This window comes from Bos indicus x Bos taurus, chromosome 1, assembly GCF_003369695.1.
Source record: "Bos indicus x Bos taurus breed Angus x Brahman F1 hybrid chromosome 1, Bos_hybrid_MaternalHap_v2.0, whole genome shotgun sequence".
NCBI lineage: Eukaryota > Metazoa > Chordata > Mammalia > Artiodactyla > Bovidae > Bos > Bos indicus x Bos taurus.
In genome coordinates, this window is record NC_040076.1 from 147,830,789 (window position 1) to 147,851,883 (window position 21,095).

At 48.6% G+C, this 21,095-nt stretch overlaps 1 protein-coding gene across 3 annotated transcripts in view; it reads left to right on the forward strand.

The window, feature by feature from the left end:
* The window catches only part of DOP1B (DOP1 leucine zipper like protein B), a 130,951-nt gene that overhangs the window by 18,960 nt on the left and 90,896 nt on the right, over positions 1-21,095 (forward strand). For all 3 annotated transcript variants that reach the window (XR_003512031.1, XM_027548663.1, XM_027548668.1), the window contains exons 3-4: positions 17,977-18,158; positions 18,677-18,847. Coding sequence is in view for 2 of the 3 variants with exons in the window: in XM_027548663.1 (XP_027404464.1) it covers positions 17,977-18,158; positions 18,677-18,847 (353 nt within the window). In the remaining variant the exon portion in view is untranslated. The remainder of the gene's footprint in view (positions 1-17,976; positions 18,159-18,676; positions 18,848-21,095) is intronic.

Here is a 21,095-nt window from a genome sequence, read left to right on the forward strand (position 1 = left end):
CCAGCACTTATAATAACTCCAGTTCTTCCATATTCTTATCAACACTTGGTATGGGCAGTCTTTCTTTTTTAAATTGAAGTACAGTTGATTTATATTTTCAGGTGTACAGGATAGCGATTCAGTATTTTTGCAGTTTATGCTGTATTAAAAGTTGTTATACAATGATGGCTATAATTCCCTGTGCTATATTATATAATATATCCTTGTTGCTTATCTATTTTATGCATAATAGTTTGTATCTCTTAATCTAATACCCCTACTTTGTCCCTCACGCCTTCCCCAACCCCTCCAGTGGTTTGTTGTCTGTATCTGTGAGTCTGTTCCTGTTTGGGGCTTCCCTGGTGGCTCAGCTGGTAAAGAATCCACCCACAAAGTGGGAGACTTGGGTTCAGTCCCTGGGTTGGGAAGATCCCCCAGAGAAGAGAAAGGCTACCCACTCCAGTATTCTGGCCTGGACAATTCCGTGGACTGTATAGTCCATGGGGTTGCAAAGAGTTGGACACGACTGAGCGACTTTCACTTTCTGTTTTGCATATACATTCATTGTATTATTTTTTAGATTCCACATATAAGTGATATCATAAAATATTTGTATTGTATGATGTCTCTGCCTGATTTATTTCACTAAGCATAATATTCTCTCAGTCCATCCACATGGCTGCAGATGCAGAATTTCATTCTCTTTTATGGTTGAGTAAATATTGCATTGTGTGTGTGCACATGTGAGCACACACACACGCCACATCTTCCTTATCCATTCATCTGGTGATAGGCAGTCAGGCTGCTTCTGTGTCTTGCCTGCTGTAGATAGTGCTGCTGCGAACAGTGGGGTGCCTGTATCTTTTTAAATTAATGCTTTTATTTTTTCTGACTATTCAGCAGTAGAAATGACTGGATCATATGGTCATTCTACTTTTAGTTTTAATTTAGGGACCTCCATACTGTTTTCCATAGTGTCTGCACCAGTTTACTTTCCCAGCAACAGTGTATGAGTGTTCCCTTTTCTTCACATCATCTCCAACAATTGATATCTGACTGATGATAGCCATTCTGACAGTTGTGAGGGGATATCATTGTTCTTTTGATTGCATTTCTTTAATAATTGGTGATGTTGAACATTTTTCCATGTGCCTGTTAGCTGCCTGTATGTGCTTTTTGGAAAAACATCGGTTGAGGTCTTCTGCCCATTTCTGATTGAGTTTTTTTTTTTTTTTCTTTTTGATATTGAGTTGTCTTGAGTTCTTTGTATATTTGGATATTAACACCTTGTCAATCTATCATTTCCAAATATTTTCTCCAGTTCCATAGGTTTTCTTTTTGTTTTGTCCATGGTTTCCTTTGCTTTGCAAAATCTTTTATTAGGTCCCATTTGTTTATTTTTGTTTTTATTTCCTTAGATCCAGAAAAAATATTGCTATGGGTTATGTCCTAGAGTTCTGCCTATGTTCTTTCATAGGAGTTTTATGGTTTCTGGTCTTACATTTACTCCATTTTGGTCTTTAACCCCCTTTGAGTTTATTTTTATATGGTGTGAGGTGATCTTCTAATCTCATGGTTTTACATGTGCCTGTCTCATTTTCCCAGTATCAGTTGTTGAGGAGACTTTTTTCCCATTGTATGCTCTTGCCTCCTCTCTATTTTTAGATTAATTAACCATACAGGCATGGATTTACTTCTGGCTCGCTAGTCTGTTCCATTGATCTATGTGTCTATGATCTATGCGACCTATGTGTCTGTCTTTGTGCCAGTACCATACTGTTTTGATTACGATAGCTTTGTAGTATAACCTGAAGTCTTGAGAGGCTGATAACCTCTAGCTTTGTTCTTTTTCCCCTATTGCTTTGGCAGTTCAGGGTCTTTTATGGTTCCATGTGAATTTTAGGATTATTTGTTCTAGTTCTGTGAAAAAAAATGTCATGGATATCTTCATAGCAATTGCATGAAATCTGTAGGTTGCTTTGGGTAGGATGGCCATTTTAACAATATTAATTCTCCCGATTTAAGAGCACAGGATATGGCAGTCTTTTTGTTTTTGGCTTATCGGTAGGAGTGTGGTCATGTCTCCCTTTATCTTTTGCGTTTCCCAAATGATTAATGATCAGATGGTTAGTGTGTGACCACTGTAAATTTGTTTTAACCTGATAAAATACAACACAAAGAGAACTCTAAGGCTCGACACCGTTTCGATATATGTAATAGTGAAGCACTGGGAATGACCGCCCTCAGTAGGGGCTGATGCAAGTGTGGTGACCAGCAGCGTTCACCTGAGGTGGACTTGTAGTTACTAACGTGAAAAATACTCGAGATAAAGTAGAGGGGCAAAAAAGGCGGGTTGAACAGTTCGTGTATAGCTGTGTCTCCTGTGTGTGTGGGTGTGTGTGTGTAAGGAAAAAAGGGAGTGAGGGGGCACTGTATAGGGATGGACAAGATCTTGAAACCCTTTATTGTTAGACTAGTTCACTTCCGGTTTTTTGTAATTCTAAAGCAGGTTCTTACAGGTGTCTTTCTTCCTGTGGCTGTTTGTGTAAGGTGCGTCTCCCATGGCGGAGCTGCTGTGTCAGTGAACGTAGAGTTAAACCTTTGGACACACGAGTCCGTGTGGACTTTACTGTGCTCCACTAATTGTCTGCATGGTGCCAGGGCCACACCTTCCAGCTCCTGTGCTTTATGCCTTTATCTGGCAGGACCATGTTTTCCACCCTAGCCTCATAACCACTCTTCAATTCCAGAATTTTTCTACCTTTCCCAGGTGGTTTTCTTCCAGGTGAACTTCAGAGTCATTTGCAAAGTTTAAAGAAACTCTTACAGGGGCTGTTGGTATTAGGTATCAGTTATTGTATATTTCAGGGGAAGTGACATCTTCACACAATTGGGCTTCCTCCAGCCTGAAAATGTGGTGGTCTCCTCAGTGACTAAAAAGCGTTCACTTAGGTTCCTAAGCATTGGATTGTGTTTCTTACCTAAATCTTTACTGTATCTTAAATATATTAAGATATTTTATACATGTATTTTTTTGCTATTATCAATGGGATTATTTTACACTGTTTTAATGACTGTTGCCAGTGTTCTTGCCTGGAGAATCCCAGGGATGGGGGAGCCTGGTGGGCTGCCATCTATGGGGTCACGCAGAGTCGGACACGACTGAAGCGACTTAGCAGCAGCAGCAATGACTGTTGCCACATTGGAAACTATCAATTTACAGAATTTGGAAACTAGCCAACTTGGTGAATTTATTTCTTAGTTTTTTTTCAGCTAATTGTATTGAGTTCTTCGGGTAGACAGTTGTACGTACTATCATACCATCAACTAGTCCTGTTTGTGTTTTTTCGTTAGCGTCTTCTGGATCTGGGTTGAACACCGATGATACTGTCAGTGCTTCAGTAACAGTACCGTGAGCTGCTGTCGCAAAGAAGTCGAAAACTTCAGTGCCACCCTAAGACTGAAGTTTCTTGCTCATGAATCAGTTCTGCAGTGGTGGGTCCAGATTGGGCGACTGACGTTCACATGATCATTCCACAGGCTAAAGCCAGGGACCCTGCTGTACTTAACGTGGCTCCCAACATTTGCTGACATTCTGTCCCACCGGAAGGGGGAGGAGCATCTAGGTGTGTGCTCGGACTTTAATGGCACAAGCTGCACTGTGTGGGCTCAGTCACGTCTGACCCTCTGTGACCCCATGGCACATGCTGCTGCTGCTGCTAAGTCACTTCAGTCGTGTCCGACTCTGTGCGCCCCCAAAGATGGCAGCCCATCAGGCTCCCCTGTCCCTGGGATTCTCCAGGCAAGAACACTGGAGCGCTTCCACTCATATCTTCAAGGGAGAGGAATGCTCAGCTGGCGCAGCGTCCCTGGCCCGGTTTATACCCCTTACCACAGAAGGGGACTTGATTCAGGTGGGCAGTCCCTGCCCCTGCCCACCTCCCCACCCCACGCCCTGGCATGCACCAACATTAAAGGGAGTGCCTCAGCTGGGCAGGTCCATTGTATTGCTTGCCTCATCAAGGACCGGTTTGTTCCCTATTCACTAACCTTAAGAACTTCTTATCTCTATATGGCAAGAAATGTATTAATGTGTTCATTTCATTACCTGATCAGTTTGTAAGGTATTGATTGCTTTCATCCAAGCAACACTGTCTGCCTTATGTTTTACTCCATGTGCTTTCGGTGCTTATTGTCTGGCTTAAGTCACATCCTCCCAGCACCTGAGATACGCCTTGGAAGTGAACATGTTGTGCTAAGGTGTGCTGAGTCAGAGGTTGTGGGGTGAAGGAGGAAACACCCAGCTTAGGAGCAGAGCCCTGGGGCTCAGGGGCAGGCCCCGCACTTTGCAGCTTGGGGCCAACGTGCTGGTCACCCACTCGACCACCCCCCTTGCTCCTCGTTGAGAGAACCCAGGCACATCTAGGGATCAGGTGGTGATGCACTACAGGATGGTAGCCCCCGCCTTCCAGCCCCAGTGGAATATTATTGTCGGAGGACTTAATCCTAGTAGTTCCATTATCCTTGGCACTTGGCAGGGATTAATTCAGACATAGGTACGTGATCTCTGACCGTGAGATGTGGCCGGCCAGTTTTGGGAGAGGATTTCCTCTAATACAGACAGACAAGAAAGGAACAGACCTTTTTTTTTTTTTCTTGCTTTTCTCTGTAGTCATGTGAGAATTTAATGCCTAATATGCAGTGGACCTCTGAGGTTATGGAAGGAAAACTGAAGAGAAGTCAGTTTACTGTTGGGAGTATATAAGCACGAAAGCGTTTGAGTCCCTTTAGGATGTCACTGAGCTCTTGCATTGACCAAACACAGAAGCATCTGGACCAGGGTTTCTTGGCCCAGCGTTGTTAACCTTCTGTGATTCCTGCATCAGCAAGGAAGCCCCGCATCTCTTCCCTGAGACGGGGAGAGTCAGATACCCTACTCTTTACATTCCAAAAGCTCCCTATCTGATCTGCAACCTTGGACCGTCCGTAACCCATGGAAGCCTGTTTCCTCTGTGGGCTGATGCAGGCACACTTGCTTCTTGACAGTAGGTGTGTGTGTGTCCTTCATAGATGCAGAGTGTCCTGTGTGTGTGTGTCCTTGATGGATGCAGAGTGTCCTGTGGTGGCCTTTTCCCCACCACTGGCCTTGGCATGGTTCTGACCAGAATCAGTCTTTATGGCATAACTGTGTGTGTGTGTGTGTTGCTTCTTGACAGTAGGGTGTGTGTGTGTCCTTCATGGATGCAGAGTGTCCTGTGTGTGTGTCCTTTGTGGATGCACAGTGTCCTGTGTGTGTGTGTGTGTGTGTGTGTGTCCTTCACAGATGCAGAGTGTCCTGTGGTGACCTTTTCCCCCGCTGCTGGCGTTGGCTTGGTTCTGGCCTGAAGCAGTCTTTACCGAGTAACTGGTGAGGATTTTATCTCCGTGCCCACATGGACTTCATCCTGCATACGGACCCCCTCACATCTCCGAGGAGACTGTGTTCCTCCAGGACCTGCCCTGTGCCCGCTGTGCGCTCTGCCTCTCGGTCCCAAGTGTCCCTGGCAGCTTTGTAAATGCTGGGTTTGGAGGGAGGAGACGGCATCGGGCTCGAGCCGACCTGGAGAGAGTGAGCCAGGCCCTCGGGCCTTGGCCACCACTGCTGGGCATGCCACTGGCAGCCGCACCGCCCACCCCCAGCGGCCTTGTTCAGCATCGCCTGCTTCCACGCAGGAGCATACCCCAGGATGAGCCCGGCTGAGTGGGCTTCCAGCCGGCCGGTGCGTGGCGGAGAGTTTCAGCCCTGACCTGAGGCTGAACTACCGTCCCCGGCGCTGTGGCTGCCCCTGCTGGCCACCCACCCCTGGTGCCTCCCGGTGCCTGAGGCCCTTGTGGGCCAGGGCAGCCCAAGCACCGGGAGGGCGCGTCCCGTTCTGCTCCAGCGGGTGGGGGGCGGTCGGGAGGTGCCCCTGGGACTTCAGTCCCAACACTGAGTCTCACTTGAGCACGCCAGTTCTGTTCTCCCTGGTGTTGTGAAGTTTGAAGAACATTGAGTTCTACCAGTAAAGCGTCTGTGTCTGAAGCCTCTTTGGAATTTATAACGAGACCCTTACCTGCCACATCTTCTTTCTTTCCTCCTGGCTCTTAAACTTTTGACAAGTTGGTTATTAGGCTTTTGGTTTGTCTGTTAGACCTGTCACTTGCATGTGGGTTAACATACGTTTAAAGAGCAGAAAAACAAGATGTTTCCAGATATTTCACCATCTGTGTGTCTAAATGGTAGGCTTGCATTTATTACTGAATCCGCGTATGCATGGAGGTTAATTATTTCAGCCGTCTCTGCATCATGTATGTTTCAGGGTTTAGACTGCACTCTGAAGGGTGTGTTTGCCCCTCGTGTTCATTTGCCTTTCATGTGGTTTACTGTAGAGCTCAGGTGCCTTGACCTTCACGATTTTCCATCTCTAGCCGCCCCCACTACAATGTGGTGATTCCCTTTAACCCCCTGTTGTGTGCTTCTCATCCATTATTTTTCAAACCTAGAATCCTCCAAAATTCTCCACTCCTGTTACTGATAAAGACACCAAATGAAGCCCGGGCTCTTCTGCACATGGTGTTTCAGCCCCAGCGCCCATCCAAGTCCATGGAATAGGGCAGGGTGGGGTGGTTGGCATGTGGACATGAGGGAGGGCCCAGGACCTGTCTTGCAGTCAGCAAAGAATCAAGTCTGGAAACCCAGAAAGCTCTGGAAAGCATCACAGTAGCCCCTGAAGTTCCTAAACAGGCGGGGGGGTGGGGGGACAGGGAAAGGAGGTGTAGTGATGAGTGCAGTGGCTCTTATAGCCCACACGTCGTAAATTCAGAGGAGAGGAAGCAAAGAGCCGCGTGTGAGCCCACGTGTAGTAGCCTGCCCCTCCGTGAGGCAGCGAAGCGTTCGTTGGGATGTTTCAAGAAGAGTTTTCTGGCCTAGTGTCAGACTCCCGAGTCCCGTCAGCCAGGAGCCTGGGGTGGCCCCCCAGTGCTGTGTCCCGTGTGCGTGCACACGCATGAGATCCTGATGCCCTGGGGGGCGGGAGTGGACTCAACGCCCCGGAGGCCTCGGCTCCCTTTGGAGTCTGGTCTGCGGAACCAGCGTGAGGGCAGGTGATGGTGCGTTTTCTGTTAATAACGTGAGATGACGGGCGGCAGCCTGGGACAGGCAGGACGGCTGGAGAGGAGGGCCCGAGAGCTCCCGCCCGGCGCCCCCGTCGGAGCCCGGGTTCCATGTGAGATGACGGGCGGCAGCCTGGGACAGGCAGGACGGCTGGAGAGGAGGGCCCGAGAGTTCCCGCCCGGTGCCCCCGTCGGAGCCCGGGTTCCCCGTCGCGTCGCCCTTACCCTTGGCTTCCTGGTCTTTCCCGTGTGTGAGGCCCGCCTGGTCCTCCCTCCGCGGCCGAGCCGCCGCACAAGCTGATAGAAACGAGCTTCTGAGACTCGCCGAGCAGAGCCCAGGCCCAGGGCTTGATCTGGCGGTTCTTGGCACACACAGTTGGACCATGCCCCTCTCTGGGCACCGTAAGGTCTCTCCAGGCGTGGAGAGGCTCAGCCTTCAGTCCATTCTTCCTGTGCCACCAGCGTGCTATTTGTTCAGAAAGTACCAGTGAATGCAAGCTCCAGCAATAAGGTAAACCAGATGCAAAAGAAATAATCTTTAAGACAATTTTTAAAAGGAAAAAAAAGTGTCCTATTGGGTCTCTCACAGATGCAGGCAGCTGAGTGAACCTCCGCATCCCGGGCTCTGCAGGCAGCTTTTTTGCTTGGATCATGCAGCGTGGATGAGAACTGACTCCGTAAGGGTGCAGCTCTGCAGGCTTGCTCTCAGCGTTGATCAGAAAGCAGTACAGCGACACACGAGTCAAGGACCTTTGTCAGCAGGAAGCTTGTCCTGTATGGAGTTGGACCTGTGTCACTCCCCTGCTGCCCATGAAAACCGAAGCTGGCCTCGCTGGCTACCTGGGATCCTGGCCCCCGCCCCGGCTCTCGGAGGCTGTGGTGACATGCCAGGTTCCCCACCTGTTTCCTGCCCCCTCCCAAGCTGGTGCAGTGGCCAGGTCGCTGCCATCTGAGGGCAGGCTGGATGCTCTCTGCCGAGGCCTGCTTTACCACGGGAAGTCCTGGCGGTTTGTCCCTACTCAGCAGCTGTCCTGTTTTCATTCCGTCTGGAGGGCACTGTTGCTGTCACCTGGCAAGTATTTAGCGAGTGTTCAAGCTTGTGCTGCCTGGCCAGTGTGACTCACCCTGCAGCTTCATTTTTGTGGCGTGAAACAAACATCCTCATAAAGATGATGGACTTCCAGAAGGGAAACATGCAGGCCTCACCATCTGCTTGACAAGATCCGGGGTTTTAAATTGGCTTCCTCAGCATCCCTTTATAGACGAGCGTCAGGCGTTCCAAGGTCAGCACTAACACTGGGAGGGCAGGTCTGGGCTGTCTCCTTTGGGAAGTTCTGTTTATGTTTATTTTCAGATTAATTCATATTAGAGTATGGAGAAGGAAGTGGCAACCCACTCCAGTGTTCTTGCCTGGAGAGTCCCATGGACAGAGGAGCCTGGTGGGCTGCAGTTCACGCGGTCACAAAGAGTCGGACAGGACTGAGTGACCAACACAGACGTATTAGAGGATAGTTGCTTTTCAACATCGTGTTAGTATCTGCTGTACAGCAAAGTGAATCAGTTAAACACATACGTGGATCCACTCTCTTTTAGATCCTTTTCCCATATAGCTCATTAGAGTACTGAGCAGAGTTCCCTATGCTATACAGTAGGTCCTTGTTAGTTATCTGTTTTATATATAGCAGTGTGGACATGTTTTCTTCTAGAAATTTTTAAAGGAAACATTTAAAAATTTTATTTTAGAGGCTAAAGCATTTTTAAAATGTAATTTAACTCTCCCCTCACCCATGTTATTAAATTACCCTAACATTTTTAAAAATTGTGATTAAAATGCACATAACATAAAATTTATCATCTTAACCATTTCCAAGTATATTGAGTTACTTTCCGAGTCCACGACTTGCCCTTTTGGAATTTTTAATCATGTTTCTTACGTAGAGCTGTTTTAATCATGCTGGGAGTCCTGCAGAATATCAGAGTGTCAGACTGCGTAATGTCAGTGAAACAAAAGGGAAACATAGGCATTGCCTTGGGTGGAGTGAAGTGAGACTTCCTGGTCTCTGTTAATGGAGCTCAGATGTGGTTCAGACCTTTCCTTTACAACTTATATTTTGTATTTTATTATTTTGTTCTAAGATCAGTCTGCTGAGCCTATGAATACAATGAGGTTAAAACTATTGTAATTATATCTTAATTATAGTTCAAGAAATACTGTAAAATAATACAGGGCCTGGGTGAAACAAATAAGGAAGTTTAATTTCCTGTCTAATCATATTTTTCCTTTTTGGTTAGCATGTTAAAAAGTAATTTTGAAAACATGCTATGTTTTCCTTCCCAATTCATCTGTTTCCCTGAGATATTTATTATACACCTGTAGAAGAGCATTTCACTCTAAGTATACATTGTTTATTCAGTGTTCGTGTGTGTGTGTGTGTGTGTGTGTGTATTAAGCTTATTGGCCAGTCACTTTGGGTTTCTGTTTTCCTAAGGAACACAACCCAAACAATGAAGCTTCCCTGGAAATGTTCCCTGAGCTTAGCTCACTGGAGAAGTGTCTTGCCAAAGTGAAATGCCTGGATGGAGGCTGGAAAGAGCAAGGCAGAGTCAGGGTGGGCCTCCTTGACCTGAACCGGGTTCGGTCTTGGCAGCTCTTAAGCAGCTCGAGGGGCAGGAGGAGGGAGTCAGGTGTTTTCAAGCTCTAGCTGGTGGGACTCGGTTCTGGGGTGAGGGGGAGCTATTTTGCTAATTAAAGGGTAAGAAACTCTCACTCTTGAGGGGCTGGAGCAAGTCCCTGGGTCCCTTCAGGACTGTTAAAAAAGAGGCCCTTTGCTCTCTGGTCAAGAAAGAGTGTTCAGTTTAATCCAAGGCATGGACGTCACTCAGGAGTTCATGGCCCTTGCAGCTCAAGACCGGTCTGGCAAGGGCAGCTGGGTGAACACAGCATTCATTTCCTTCTTGGTTTTTGGTGGTGAAATATACATAGAGTAAAATTTACCGTTTTAACTCTTTCTGAGCGTGCAGTCCAGTGACATGCAGTGTCCTTCACTGCTGTGTGGCCATCACCACCATTCATCCCAGAACTTTTGCCTCTTCCTGAGCTGCAAATGCCCTGCCCATTAAACTCACCTCCATCCCCCCATCTCCCCAGCCCCTGCTCACCACCAATTACTTTCTGTGTCTATCACTTGACTACACTAGAAATCTCATGTAAGTGGGATCAGGTAATATCTTTGTGTTTTTGTGTCTGGCTTATTTCATGCTGTGCCTTCAAGGTTCATCCATGCTCTAGCACATGTCAGGATTTCCTTCCTTTTTAAGGCTGAATAATATTCCATCGTACATACAAACCACCTTTATTCATCCATTCATCCACTGATGGGCTCTTGGGTGGTTTCCACCTTTGGGCTACTGTGAATTGTAATGCAGTGAACGTGGTGTGCACATAACTGTCTGAGTCCCTGCTTTCAGTTCTTCTGGGTGTGTGCCCAAAAATGGAGTTGCTGGATCAAATGGAAATAATAATTTGGTAAAGAAATCAAGTGTTTAATACTGTGAGGAGCACAGCAGCTGACCCATCTTATATTCCCAGCAGCAGTGCACAGCACTGTTTTGAAACCTCCTAGGACAGAGTTGCTCCAGGGAGAAGGTCTCCTTCTTCAAGAGCAGCAGAAGCTGAGGGCATCAGGAGCCCACCAGGCTCCTTCCAGAGGAGCTGCAGCAGAATGCCTACCCCCAGCCCCGACTTCCCACTGAGAAGTATCTTAGTGGGCCGGCCATGCTGGCCAGATGCTTAGCTCATGCCCCAGGGTGACAGCACTGGTGCCAGAGTTAACAGCCCGCAAGCAGAGATGCACCTGGATTGAGGGTGTGTGGGTGAAGAAAGCCACCAGGGCTGAACCAGCACTCGCTGCTTAGAATATGTAATAGCCAGAGCGAGGAATACATCTTTAGATAACTCCTGTCCTAAGTTTGCCTTAAAAACATGGAGCTGATTCTCTCCATGCATTAGTCCTCAGTGAGACAGCAGGACAGTCTCGTGAAAGTAGAGACTATATATATATGTATTTTTAATATATCAGGTATGTATGTATTTGGCTGCACCAGGTCTTAGTGGCGTCACATGGGCTCTTCTGTCTTCATTGCAGCATTTGGGATCTTTAGTTGCAACATCTAGGATCTAGCTCCCTATCCAAGGATTGAACCTAGGCCCCCTGCATTGGGAATGCAGAGTCTTAGCCACTGGTGTGTGTGTCTGTGTGACTCCATGGACCATAGCCCACCAGGCTCCTCTGTCCATGGAATTCTCCAGGCAAGAATACTGGAGTGGGGAGACATTCCCTTCTCCAGGGGATCTTCCCTACCCAGGGATCAAAACTGGGTTTCCTGCATTGCAGGCAGACTCTTTACCACTGAGCCACCTGGGAAGGTGATTTTTCCAGTAGTCATGTACAGATGTGAGAATTGAACCATAAAGAGCGCTGAGTGCTGAAGAATTGATGCTTTCAAACTGGGGTGATGGAGAAGACTCTTGTGAGTCCCTTGGACAGCAAATCAAATCAGTCAGTCCTAAAGGAAATCAACACTGAATATTCATTGGAAGGACTGATGTTGAAGCTCTAATACTTTGGCCACCTGATGGGAATACTCTACTCATTGAAAAAGACCCTGATGCTGGGAAACATTGAGGGAAGGAGGAGAAGGGGGCGACAGAGGATGAGATGGTTGGATGGCGTCATTGACTCAACAGACATGAGTTTGAGCAAATTCCAGGAGATAATGAAGAACAGGAAAGCCTGGTTTGCTGCAGTCCATGGGTTCACAAAGAGTCAGACATGACTGAGTAACTGAACAACAATTCCTCAAACCTTCTTCTTAAGACATTTAACTAGTGTCCTTATTTGCTTTTGTGACAATAAACGACATTATTTGTAAGTGATTGGATTTCAGTCAGTTCTTTTAAAATGCAGTGCATTTTGTCTCCATTTTTAATACTAGCTGACTATGGCTCAGATCATGAACTCCTTATTGCCAAATTCAGACTTAAATTGAAGAAAGTAGGGAAAACCACTAGACCATTCAGGTATGACCTAAATCAAATCCCTTACGACTATACAGTGGAAGTGAGAAATAGATTCAAGGGATTAGATCTAATAGAGCGCCTGAAGAACTATGGACAGAGGTTCGAGACATTGTACAGGAGGCAGTGATCAAGACCATCCCCAAGAAAAAGACATGCAAAAAGGCAAAATGGTTGTCTGAAGAGACCTTACAAATAACTATGAAAAGAAGAAAAGTGAAAGGCAAACGAGAAAAGCAAAGATATACCCATTTGAATGCAGAGTTTCAAGGAATAGCAAGGAGAGATAAGAAAGGCTTCCTCAGTGCAAAGAAATAGAGGAAAACAATAGAATGGGGAAGACTAGAGATCTCTTCAAGAAAATTAGAGATACAAAGGGAACATTTCATGCAAAGATGGGCTTGATAAAGGACAGAAATGGTATGGACCTAACAGAAGCAGAAGATATTAAGAAGAGGTGGCAAGAATACACAGAAGAACTGTACAAAAAAGATCTTCATGACCCAGATAACCATGATGGTATGATCACTCACCTAGAGCCAAACTTCCTGGAATGTGAAGTCAAGTGGGCCTTAGGAAGCATCACTATGAACAAAGCTAGTGGAGGTGATGGAATTCCAGTTGAGCTATTTCAAATCCTGAAAGATGATGCTGTGAAAGTGCTGTACTCAATATGCCAGCAAATTTGGAAAACGCAGCAGTGGCCACAGGACTGGAAAAGGTCAGTTTTCATTCCAGTCCCAAAGAAAGACAATGCCAAAGAATGCTCAAACTACCGCACAATTGCACTCATCTCACACACTAGCAAAATAAGTCTCAAAATTCTCCAAGCCAGGCTTCAACAGTACGTGAACTGTCAACTTCCAGATGTTCAAGGTGGCTTTAGAAAAGGCACAGGAACCAGAGATCAAATTGCCAACATCCGTTAGATCATTGAAAAAGCAAGAGAGTATTTTATAAGCAGGAGAGCTTTTGACACTAGATCACCTGACCTGCATCCTGAGAAATCTGTATGCAGGTCAAAAAGAACCAGTTAGAACTGGACATGGAACAACAGACTGCTTTCAGATTGGGAAAGGATACATCAAGGCTGTGTATTGTCACCCTGCTTGTTTAACTTTTATGCAGAGTACATCATGAGAAATGCTGGACTGGATGAAGCACAAGCTGGAATCAGGATTGCCTGGAGAAATATCAATAACCTCAGATATGCATATGACACCGCCCTTATGGCAGAAAGAGCCTCTTGATGAAAGTGAAAGAGGAGAGTGAAAAAGCTGGCTTAAAACTCAACATTCAGAAAACGAAGATCATGGCATCTGGTCCCATCACTTCATGGCAAATAGATCAGTAAACAGTGGAAACAGTGGCTGACTTTATTTTTTGGGCTCCAAAATCACTGCAGATGGTGACTGCAACCATGAGCTTAAAAGATGCTTGCTCCTTGGAAGAAAAGTTATGACCAACCTAGACAGCTTATTAAAAAGCAGAAACATTACTTTGCCGACAAAGATCCATCTAGTCAAAGCTATGGTTTTTCCAGTAGTCATGTATGGATGTGAGAGTTGGACTGTAAAGAAAGCTGAGCGCTGAAGAATTGATGCTTTTGAACTATGGTGTTGGAGGAGACTCTTGAAGAGTCCCCTGGACTGCAAGGAGATCCAACCAGTCAATCCTAAAGGAAACCAGTCCTGAATATTCATTGGAAGGACTGATGCTGAAGCTGAAACTGTAATACTGATGTGAAGAACTGACTCATATGAAAAGACCCTGATGCTGGGAAAGATTGAAGGCAGAAGGAGAAGGGGACGATAGAGGATGAGATGGTTGGATGGCATCACCAACTCAATGGATGTGAGTGTGAGTAAACTCCGGGAGTTGGTGATGGACCAGGAGGCCTGGCGTGCTGCAGTCCATGGGGTCTCAAGGAGTCGGATAAGACTGACTGAACTGAACTGTCATTATAATAAGAGGAGATGCTTGTTGATTGCTTACTCATGGTAGACCCTGTGTGTGATATGTCATGATGCTTGCAACTTTGTGAGGCCCCTTTCTTCCTGTGAAACTGCAGCCCAGAAAGGTTAAGGGGTTCATCTAACAGAGGATGGAACTGGAATTCCAGACTCTGACCCCTAAGCTTGCGTACTTAAACCAGGCATTATAATAACCTCTGTCTCATTGTTTGTGTAACCTCAGTTTTGAAGCGCTTATTAAATGCCAGCCTCTGTGAGAAGTGTGTTAACAAAATCACTATGACCGAGGCACTATTTTAGCCCCATTGTTCGTGATAAGAGTGGTACAGAGGGCAATCTATATTGTAGCCGCTCCGAGGAGCAAGCTTGCAAATACCGTCTGGCCAAATCCCGACTGTGGCTTGATGAACCCAGTTCGTGATCTCTGGGCGTCTCTGCTCTGCTCCTGAACCTGTGTGCTTTCGTCTAACTTGCCAGCCTGATGGATGGGTGAAAAGAATAGCACTTCCCAGAAGTTTTGATTTGTGTTCTTTTTAATCAGAAAGGATGAGCACCTTCTCGTTTTTCTAAGTAATGTCTGATTCTGTCCTTTGTCCTTTGTTGCTCAGTTGCTCATTTATTTCTGACTCTTTGCGACCCCATGGATTGTGGCATGCAGGCTTCCCTGTCCCTCACCGTCTCCCAGAGTTTGCTCAAACTCATGTCTGTTGAGGCGATGATGCCATACAGCCATCTCATCCTCTGTTGTCCCCTTTGTTCTTGCTGGTCTTCAAATCAAACAGCTTCCTTCATCTTCGTGTACCTGTTACTCAGAGGCCCTGACTCCCTGACTCGGGTGTGATGTGTTTGCTTGGATTTGCGTGGGCAGAGTACAGTGAACAATCCATTTCACATGTTCTGGTAAGGTCGCAGTTCTCAGTTATGTTTCTTTAACAAAATTAAACGGAGTAACAATTTTAAAAGCAATAGCAACCAGCCTTGTTCATTTGGAATGAATGGCTGTGCTTCCTTGTAATTCCATTTACCTGGGAAGATTTGTATCAGTCAGGAGAGGGGAGGTTATGCCATGGTAACAAACAGTTCCCCAAAACAAACAGCTCAGTGGTTTTCACAGCATGGTTGAGCTCTGCTTCTGTGGGTCAGCAGGTGGTTCCTGCTGTCTGTAATTTCTCAGGGGCCCAGTCTGGGAGGGGCTGCAGTTCGTGGCAGGGTCTCCACGATCTTAGAAGCAGGGAAAGAAAACCCATTGGGCCTTGAAGTTGGCTTCTAAAGCCTGTACCGGGAGTGACACATGATGCCACTCAGCTCACTGGCCAGGGTAGGTCATGGTGCCCACACCAGTGTTCAGAAGGGTGGAGAAATGAGATCCTGCTGATGTACAGCCCCAGGGCGTGGCGGGGGGTGGACAAACACTTATGGGTCCCAGGGGATCCCCTTGGGAGCAGCAGCCCATCTTCTGCACCTCAAGTAGCAGAAGTCCTGAGACTGTGCTGAGCAGAAGTGAGATTTTGACTTAAACAGCAGGAGCTCTACCTGACGGATGTAACAGGTGAGGCCAGAGCTGGTTCTCCTCCTCTGGGATCGGGGAGAAAGCCCAGGACCCAGGTATCGAGAGGCTAGCCAGTGAGTGGGTCACAGACATGGTTTCCTGAAAGCCTTGTCGTCGGGATTGGCCCGCTCACACGTGTTGAACCTGGGTTGTGCGTTCCGATTCCACCTGCTTTTCTGCGTGTTCGAAAGTCATCAGATGAGCTCTTTCCTGTGTGTTTCCCATGGTCATTTTCTCTCTGCCTCAATAACTCAGCTCTCACCTGCTGTCACAATGCGTTTTGCCAGGTCACTGCCTCAATTTTTTTTTTGGACACGAGCACATTAAAAGGCACTGGTTGGCTTTCCCTTTCTTTTAAGTCATCCAACTCTTACAAATAATATTCTTGATGATCTTGAGGGTTTTTTTTTTTTTTTTTTTCCTTTAGAGGTAGTTTTATTGATTTTGAGAGTTCAGTTTACTCTGTGCTTCTGGTGGAAAATGTCATTTTCCTTCTTTTCCCTTGACTTCCTGCATAGCCTCAGTGTGTGTTTTAGAGGTGAGATCGTTTTCCTTGCTTCTAGAAAGTAAGCTGTCACAGGCCTGAGACCACACAGCTCTGACACACATCAGGTGATGTTCCTGTGAGCTGTCTGCCTTTGAGAACAGCAGAGGAAGAAGGCAGATCCAGCCCCATATGGCTCACACAGCTCAGCCCGGGAGAGGATGGTGCTTAGCTCCACACTGTCAGTCAGCGACACGTGGAACCCGACGGAGCACAGCTGCACAGGCACCCTGCCCTGGGTGGGGGACGCTCCTACCTCCCTGAGTAGGTGCTGAGCTGAGTCCAGTGAGGAGAACATTCAGGCAGAGCTGGTTGGGGGGCAGCGGGGGGCAGGCAGGGACCTCTGGTGGACCTGTGTTGTTAGAAAGTTTGAAGCCAAAGCATTGAGATATGGGTCCGGCGAATGGGGCCGGAGTCTGCCTTTGAGGCCTTCTTGAGTGGCTTTGTGAGAAGCATGGACTTCACCCTGTCAGCTTTCAGTAAATATTTGTGTGAGTCATGTGGATTGTTCCACAGGAAGGACAGACATTTGGTGTATAAGACTGAGTCATGAGGACCCACCCAGCGCTCTCGAAGTGGCTACTCGTTGCTGTGAAGTACAACATGGACCTGGCCCCAGGAGGGAGGCGCCCTGTTAGGAGGAAGTCCACCCACTGTATTTCTTAGGTGCAGCGAACGCCCAGGAATGCCCTAGCAGAGACCAGGCCCACAGTCCTGGCTTCCCAGGTGGCGCTAGTGGTAAAGAACTTGCCTGCCAATGCAGGAGCTGCAAGAGACAGGAGTTGGAGCCCTGGGTCAGGAAGATCCCCTGGAGGAAGGCGTGGCATCCCACTCCAGTATTCTTGCCTGGAGAATCCCACGGACAGAGGAGCCTGGTGGGCTACCATCTTTGGAGCCGCAAAGATTTGGACACTGAGCGACTTAGCACGCACACAGGCCCTTGTCCTGCCTGAGGAGGCCTGCTCGGGGCAGGGTGGTAGGGGGACTGTCATTCCACACCAGCAGGGATCTGACTTCTCCTGTGGAACTTCCTGGCGAAGACGCTGGGAATCCTGGCCTAGAAGCACACGGCTCCCCATCTCTGCTGGGTGCCCCCCACCGACCCCCTGAACTGCACTCAGAACATGCGGCTGTGAAGCGCAGCTGGGAGGTTGATGGGAAACACAGGCCTTCCACGGCTCACACACAAGGCTCTGCTCGGGGACAGGGAGGTCTGTGTTCTGCTCGGTCGCAGGTGTAGACTGGAGGCTTCCCCGGACAGAAGCACGCAGCTTCACAGGAAGCTGGCCTGATGGAGACAGAGGCCCTTTGAAGGGAACACATGTACGGTGTGGTCAGTTGTGTCCGACTCTTTGCGACCCCATGGACTTAAGCCCACCAGGCTCCTCTGTCCGTGGGATTTTCTAGGCAAGAACACTGGCGTGGGTTGTGATTTCCTTCTCTGTTGAAGGGACGCAGGATCACCCTCACTCTCGAAACCGCACCCTGCCTCCATTCCAGCGATGCTGGGGGCTTCCCCAGCCCTGTCTCCCCAACGCTGGCTCGCGACCCTGGACCCTGAGCCCTCCCAAGCTGTCCCTGTGTCTTCCTGTCTGCTCACATCCTGCCTCTTACACCCATGCCGCGACTTGCTGGGGTCTTCCCAGCCTCCAGACGGGTGATGCGTACCCCTCTGTCCGTGTCGCTGCCTTCTTCCTCACATGCGTCTCCTCTTGTTTTCCAGGCTCTGCAGAGTAACCTGAGGTACTCCCTGTTGCCCAGACGACTCGTCATCAGCAAGAGATTAGCCCAGTGCCTGCATCCCGCCTTGCCCAGTGGCGTGCACTTAAAAGCCCTAGAAACCTATGAGATCATCTTTAAGATCGTGGGGACCAAATGGTTGGCCAAGGATTTGTTCCTGTACAGGTAATGCTAGCTTCACCCACCACTTCCCTCTTCTATTCCCCAAGGAATCCACGTTTCAGTTCGCCAGCTCAGAAAAGTATGCTGCTGCTGGTGCTAAATCGCGTCGGTCGTGTCCAACTCTGCAACCCCATGGACAGAAGCCTACCAGGCTTCCCTGTCCACGGAATTCTCCAGGCAAGAATACTGGAGTGGGTTGCCATTTCCTCCTCCAAGAAAAGGATGAACAAGGCAAAATACAAAGGGATGCGTCCATTCGCCATGAAGCCATCCATCAGGAGGTTCCCCCAGGGCCCACCCTCCAGAGTCAGTCCTCCCTGACTTTTCTCCTTAAGCTGAGACGCACTGTTGCACACTGCCTGTGGCCTGCCCCCTGCCAGCACTGGGTGCTGACTGTCCCGTGACGGCTGGGCACCTCCGTCACCAGCATAGACGGCTGGCTGGCTGGCTGGCCGATCCCTTGGAGCTTCTGACCAGGCCTCTCATTTTCCTTCCTCTCCCTTTTTTCTCTGTCCTCAAAGCTGCGGGCTGTTCCCGCTTCTGGCGCACGCAGCCATGTCGGTGAGACCCGTACTGCTCGGCCTGTACGAGAAGTACTTCCTCCCGCTGCAGAAGCTGCTGCTCCCAAGCCTCCAGGCCTTTGTCGTTGGCCTGTTGCCCGGCCTGGAGGAGGGCTCGGAGATCTATGACAGGTGGGTGTCGGCCAGAGCCCATGGCCGCCCGCCCCGGGGTGGGGGGTGCCCACTTGTGTTTTATTCTGCTGCTTTGTGAGAAACGAGGGGAGACGTGCGGAGAAGACCTCGGAAGCAGGGTAGGTGCAGAACGTCAGGCTGACATTCACCTTTCTGTGGCGTCTCTGCCTGACGAAGTACCGCGTGCCCCTTTGAATTTTACCATGTTTCCAGGTGAGGGTCAGGAGGTGAGAAAGTTCCCCAGAGTCTCTAGGTCTGTGGGCAGTGGGGATGGGGTTCTGCCTCTTATGTGTCAGGTTCTGAGGGTCTCCCTCCTTCTGTATACTCGTGAACATGAAAGCATTCGTCGCTCAGTCACGTGCGACTCTTCAGGAACTTACAGACTGGAGCCTGGCTGGCTCCTCTGTCCATGGGGATTCTCCAGGCCAAGAATACTGGAGGGGTTTGCCATGCCCTCCTCCAGGGGATCTTCCCGACCCAGGGATTGAACCCAGGTCTCCAGCATTGCAGGCAGATTCTTTACTGTCTGAGCCACCAGGGAAGCCCATTGTTTACCAGGCTGCTTCCAAATAAAAAAGCAAGCCTGGGTTTCATTGATGGGTAGGGCTCAGCTTGACGAGTTGCAAGCATCTCGGAGAAATTCGGCAAGCTCACAGGCACAGAAGTTCATGCAATGGTATTCGTTTGTTTTGTTTATTTTAAATGGAGGCCAATTACAATATTGTGGTTTTGGTCACTGCTTAGGATGGTAAAGAATCTGCCAATAATGTGGGAGACCTGGGTTCGATCCCTAGGTTAGGAAGATCCCTTGGAGAAGGGAACAGCTACCCACTCCAGTATTCTAGTCTGGAGAATTCCATGGACTGTATAATCCATGGGGTCACAAAGAGTCAAACATGACAGAGTCTCTTTCACTTTCACTAGGAATGGGAGAGAGGATTTATCCATTCGGACCATGGCATATACACAGAGAATCATTTCTGGAGAATCATAGTATGAAAACTCAACTTCCAGGGTGTGAACTGTTCTGAGTGATGCCACAGGACGAGCCTCTGTTCACAGGACCCGTTTCCAGAGCCCATGTGCAGCTGGCTGGCAGGTCTAGAAACCTGCATGCTTGCACAAGTTTCCATGTGATGACCCAAAGCCCTGTTCGAATCTTCCCCACACCAGAGACCCCAGCCGCGCCACCTTTGCCCTATGGTGTCAGCTGTGGCAGGGAGTGGCAGGGGGCGTGGAGTGGAAGCATGGAGTCCATCCAGGGCCCACTCAGAGTGTGCCCCTCAAAGAAACCAAATAATCAGAATGTTTGCAGGATGGTGGCTGGTGACCCAAGGGTGCGTTAAAGTCACACGCATCCATCCTGGCATTTGATGTGCACTTGGGCTGTTTGAGGCTTCCACTCAGAGCGGGTGGTGGCCCTCTACCTCCCCGTGGGGAATCCACCTCTGTGATATGCTGAGTCACTAGCATCCACTTCCCTTGGAGGCAGGGTCTGTCTTGTTGCTATCTTAAACCTAGCTCCACGCCCTGAGAAGCCAGGTAGGCCTGTGGGTTCAGGAAGAGTCAGGGTCACACGGGGTTAACAAGCCAACTTTTATCCGACTCTGCTCTTGACTCCTAGCCCCAGGCTCTTTCTAGAAGTTCTGGTCCATTCCTGTTTTACAGATGTTTACTGTAAATGCTTTCCCCGTGCCCCCATCATCTAAAGATGAGCACTTCAGCTCCCACAGTGTAAGGCAATTTTTTTTTAACCTGTAAGAATGAATCACACCAGAAACCTGTCAGTAGTCAGGGTGTTGTCATATATTCTCCCAGCTGATCAATGAATGTTCATTTAAACGGTTGCTCCAGCCGATGAACACGAGTGTTTTCTCCTAATATTATGATTTCTCAGTGTTCAACCGCGAGCTGAGTAAAGCTCTGTGAGTCACGGGGTACACGTGGCTGTGACACAAAGCCCGATCCGGCGTCTTCAGTGCTCAGGGGTACGAGCGACCGGCCTCCGAGGTGAAGGCTGGGGCAGGGTTGCATGGTCTCTGAGCCCAGGCGTGTGGGCACAGCGATCAGGTGACTAAATGTATCCAGGTCAGTTTGAGAGGGTTCCTTCCTAACCTGCTCAGGAATTGAGTCAGACACCCCCCCAACCCCTCACCCCCAGCAGATACTCTGCAGAGGGTCTGGGGGTGGGCCGGTCACCATGTCCGAGCCGGTGGAAAATACTGAGGGGTGAGTGAGTGAGCGCGTT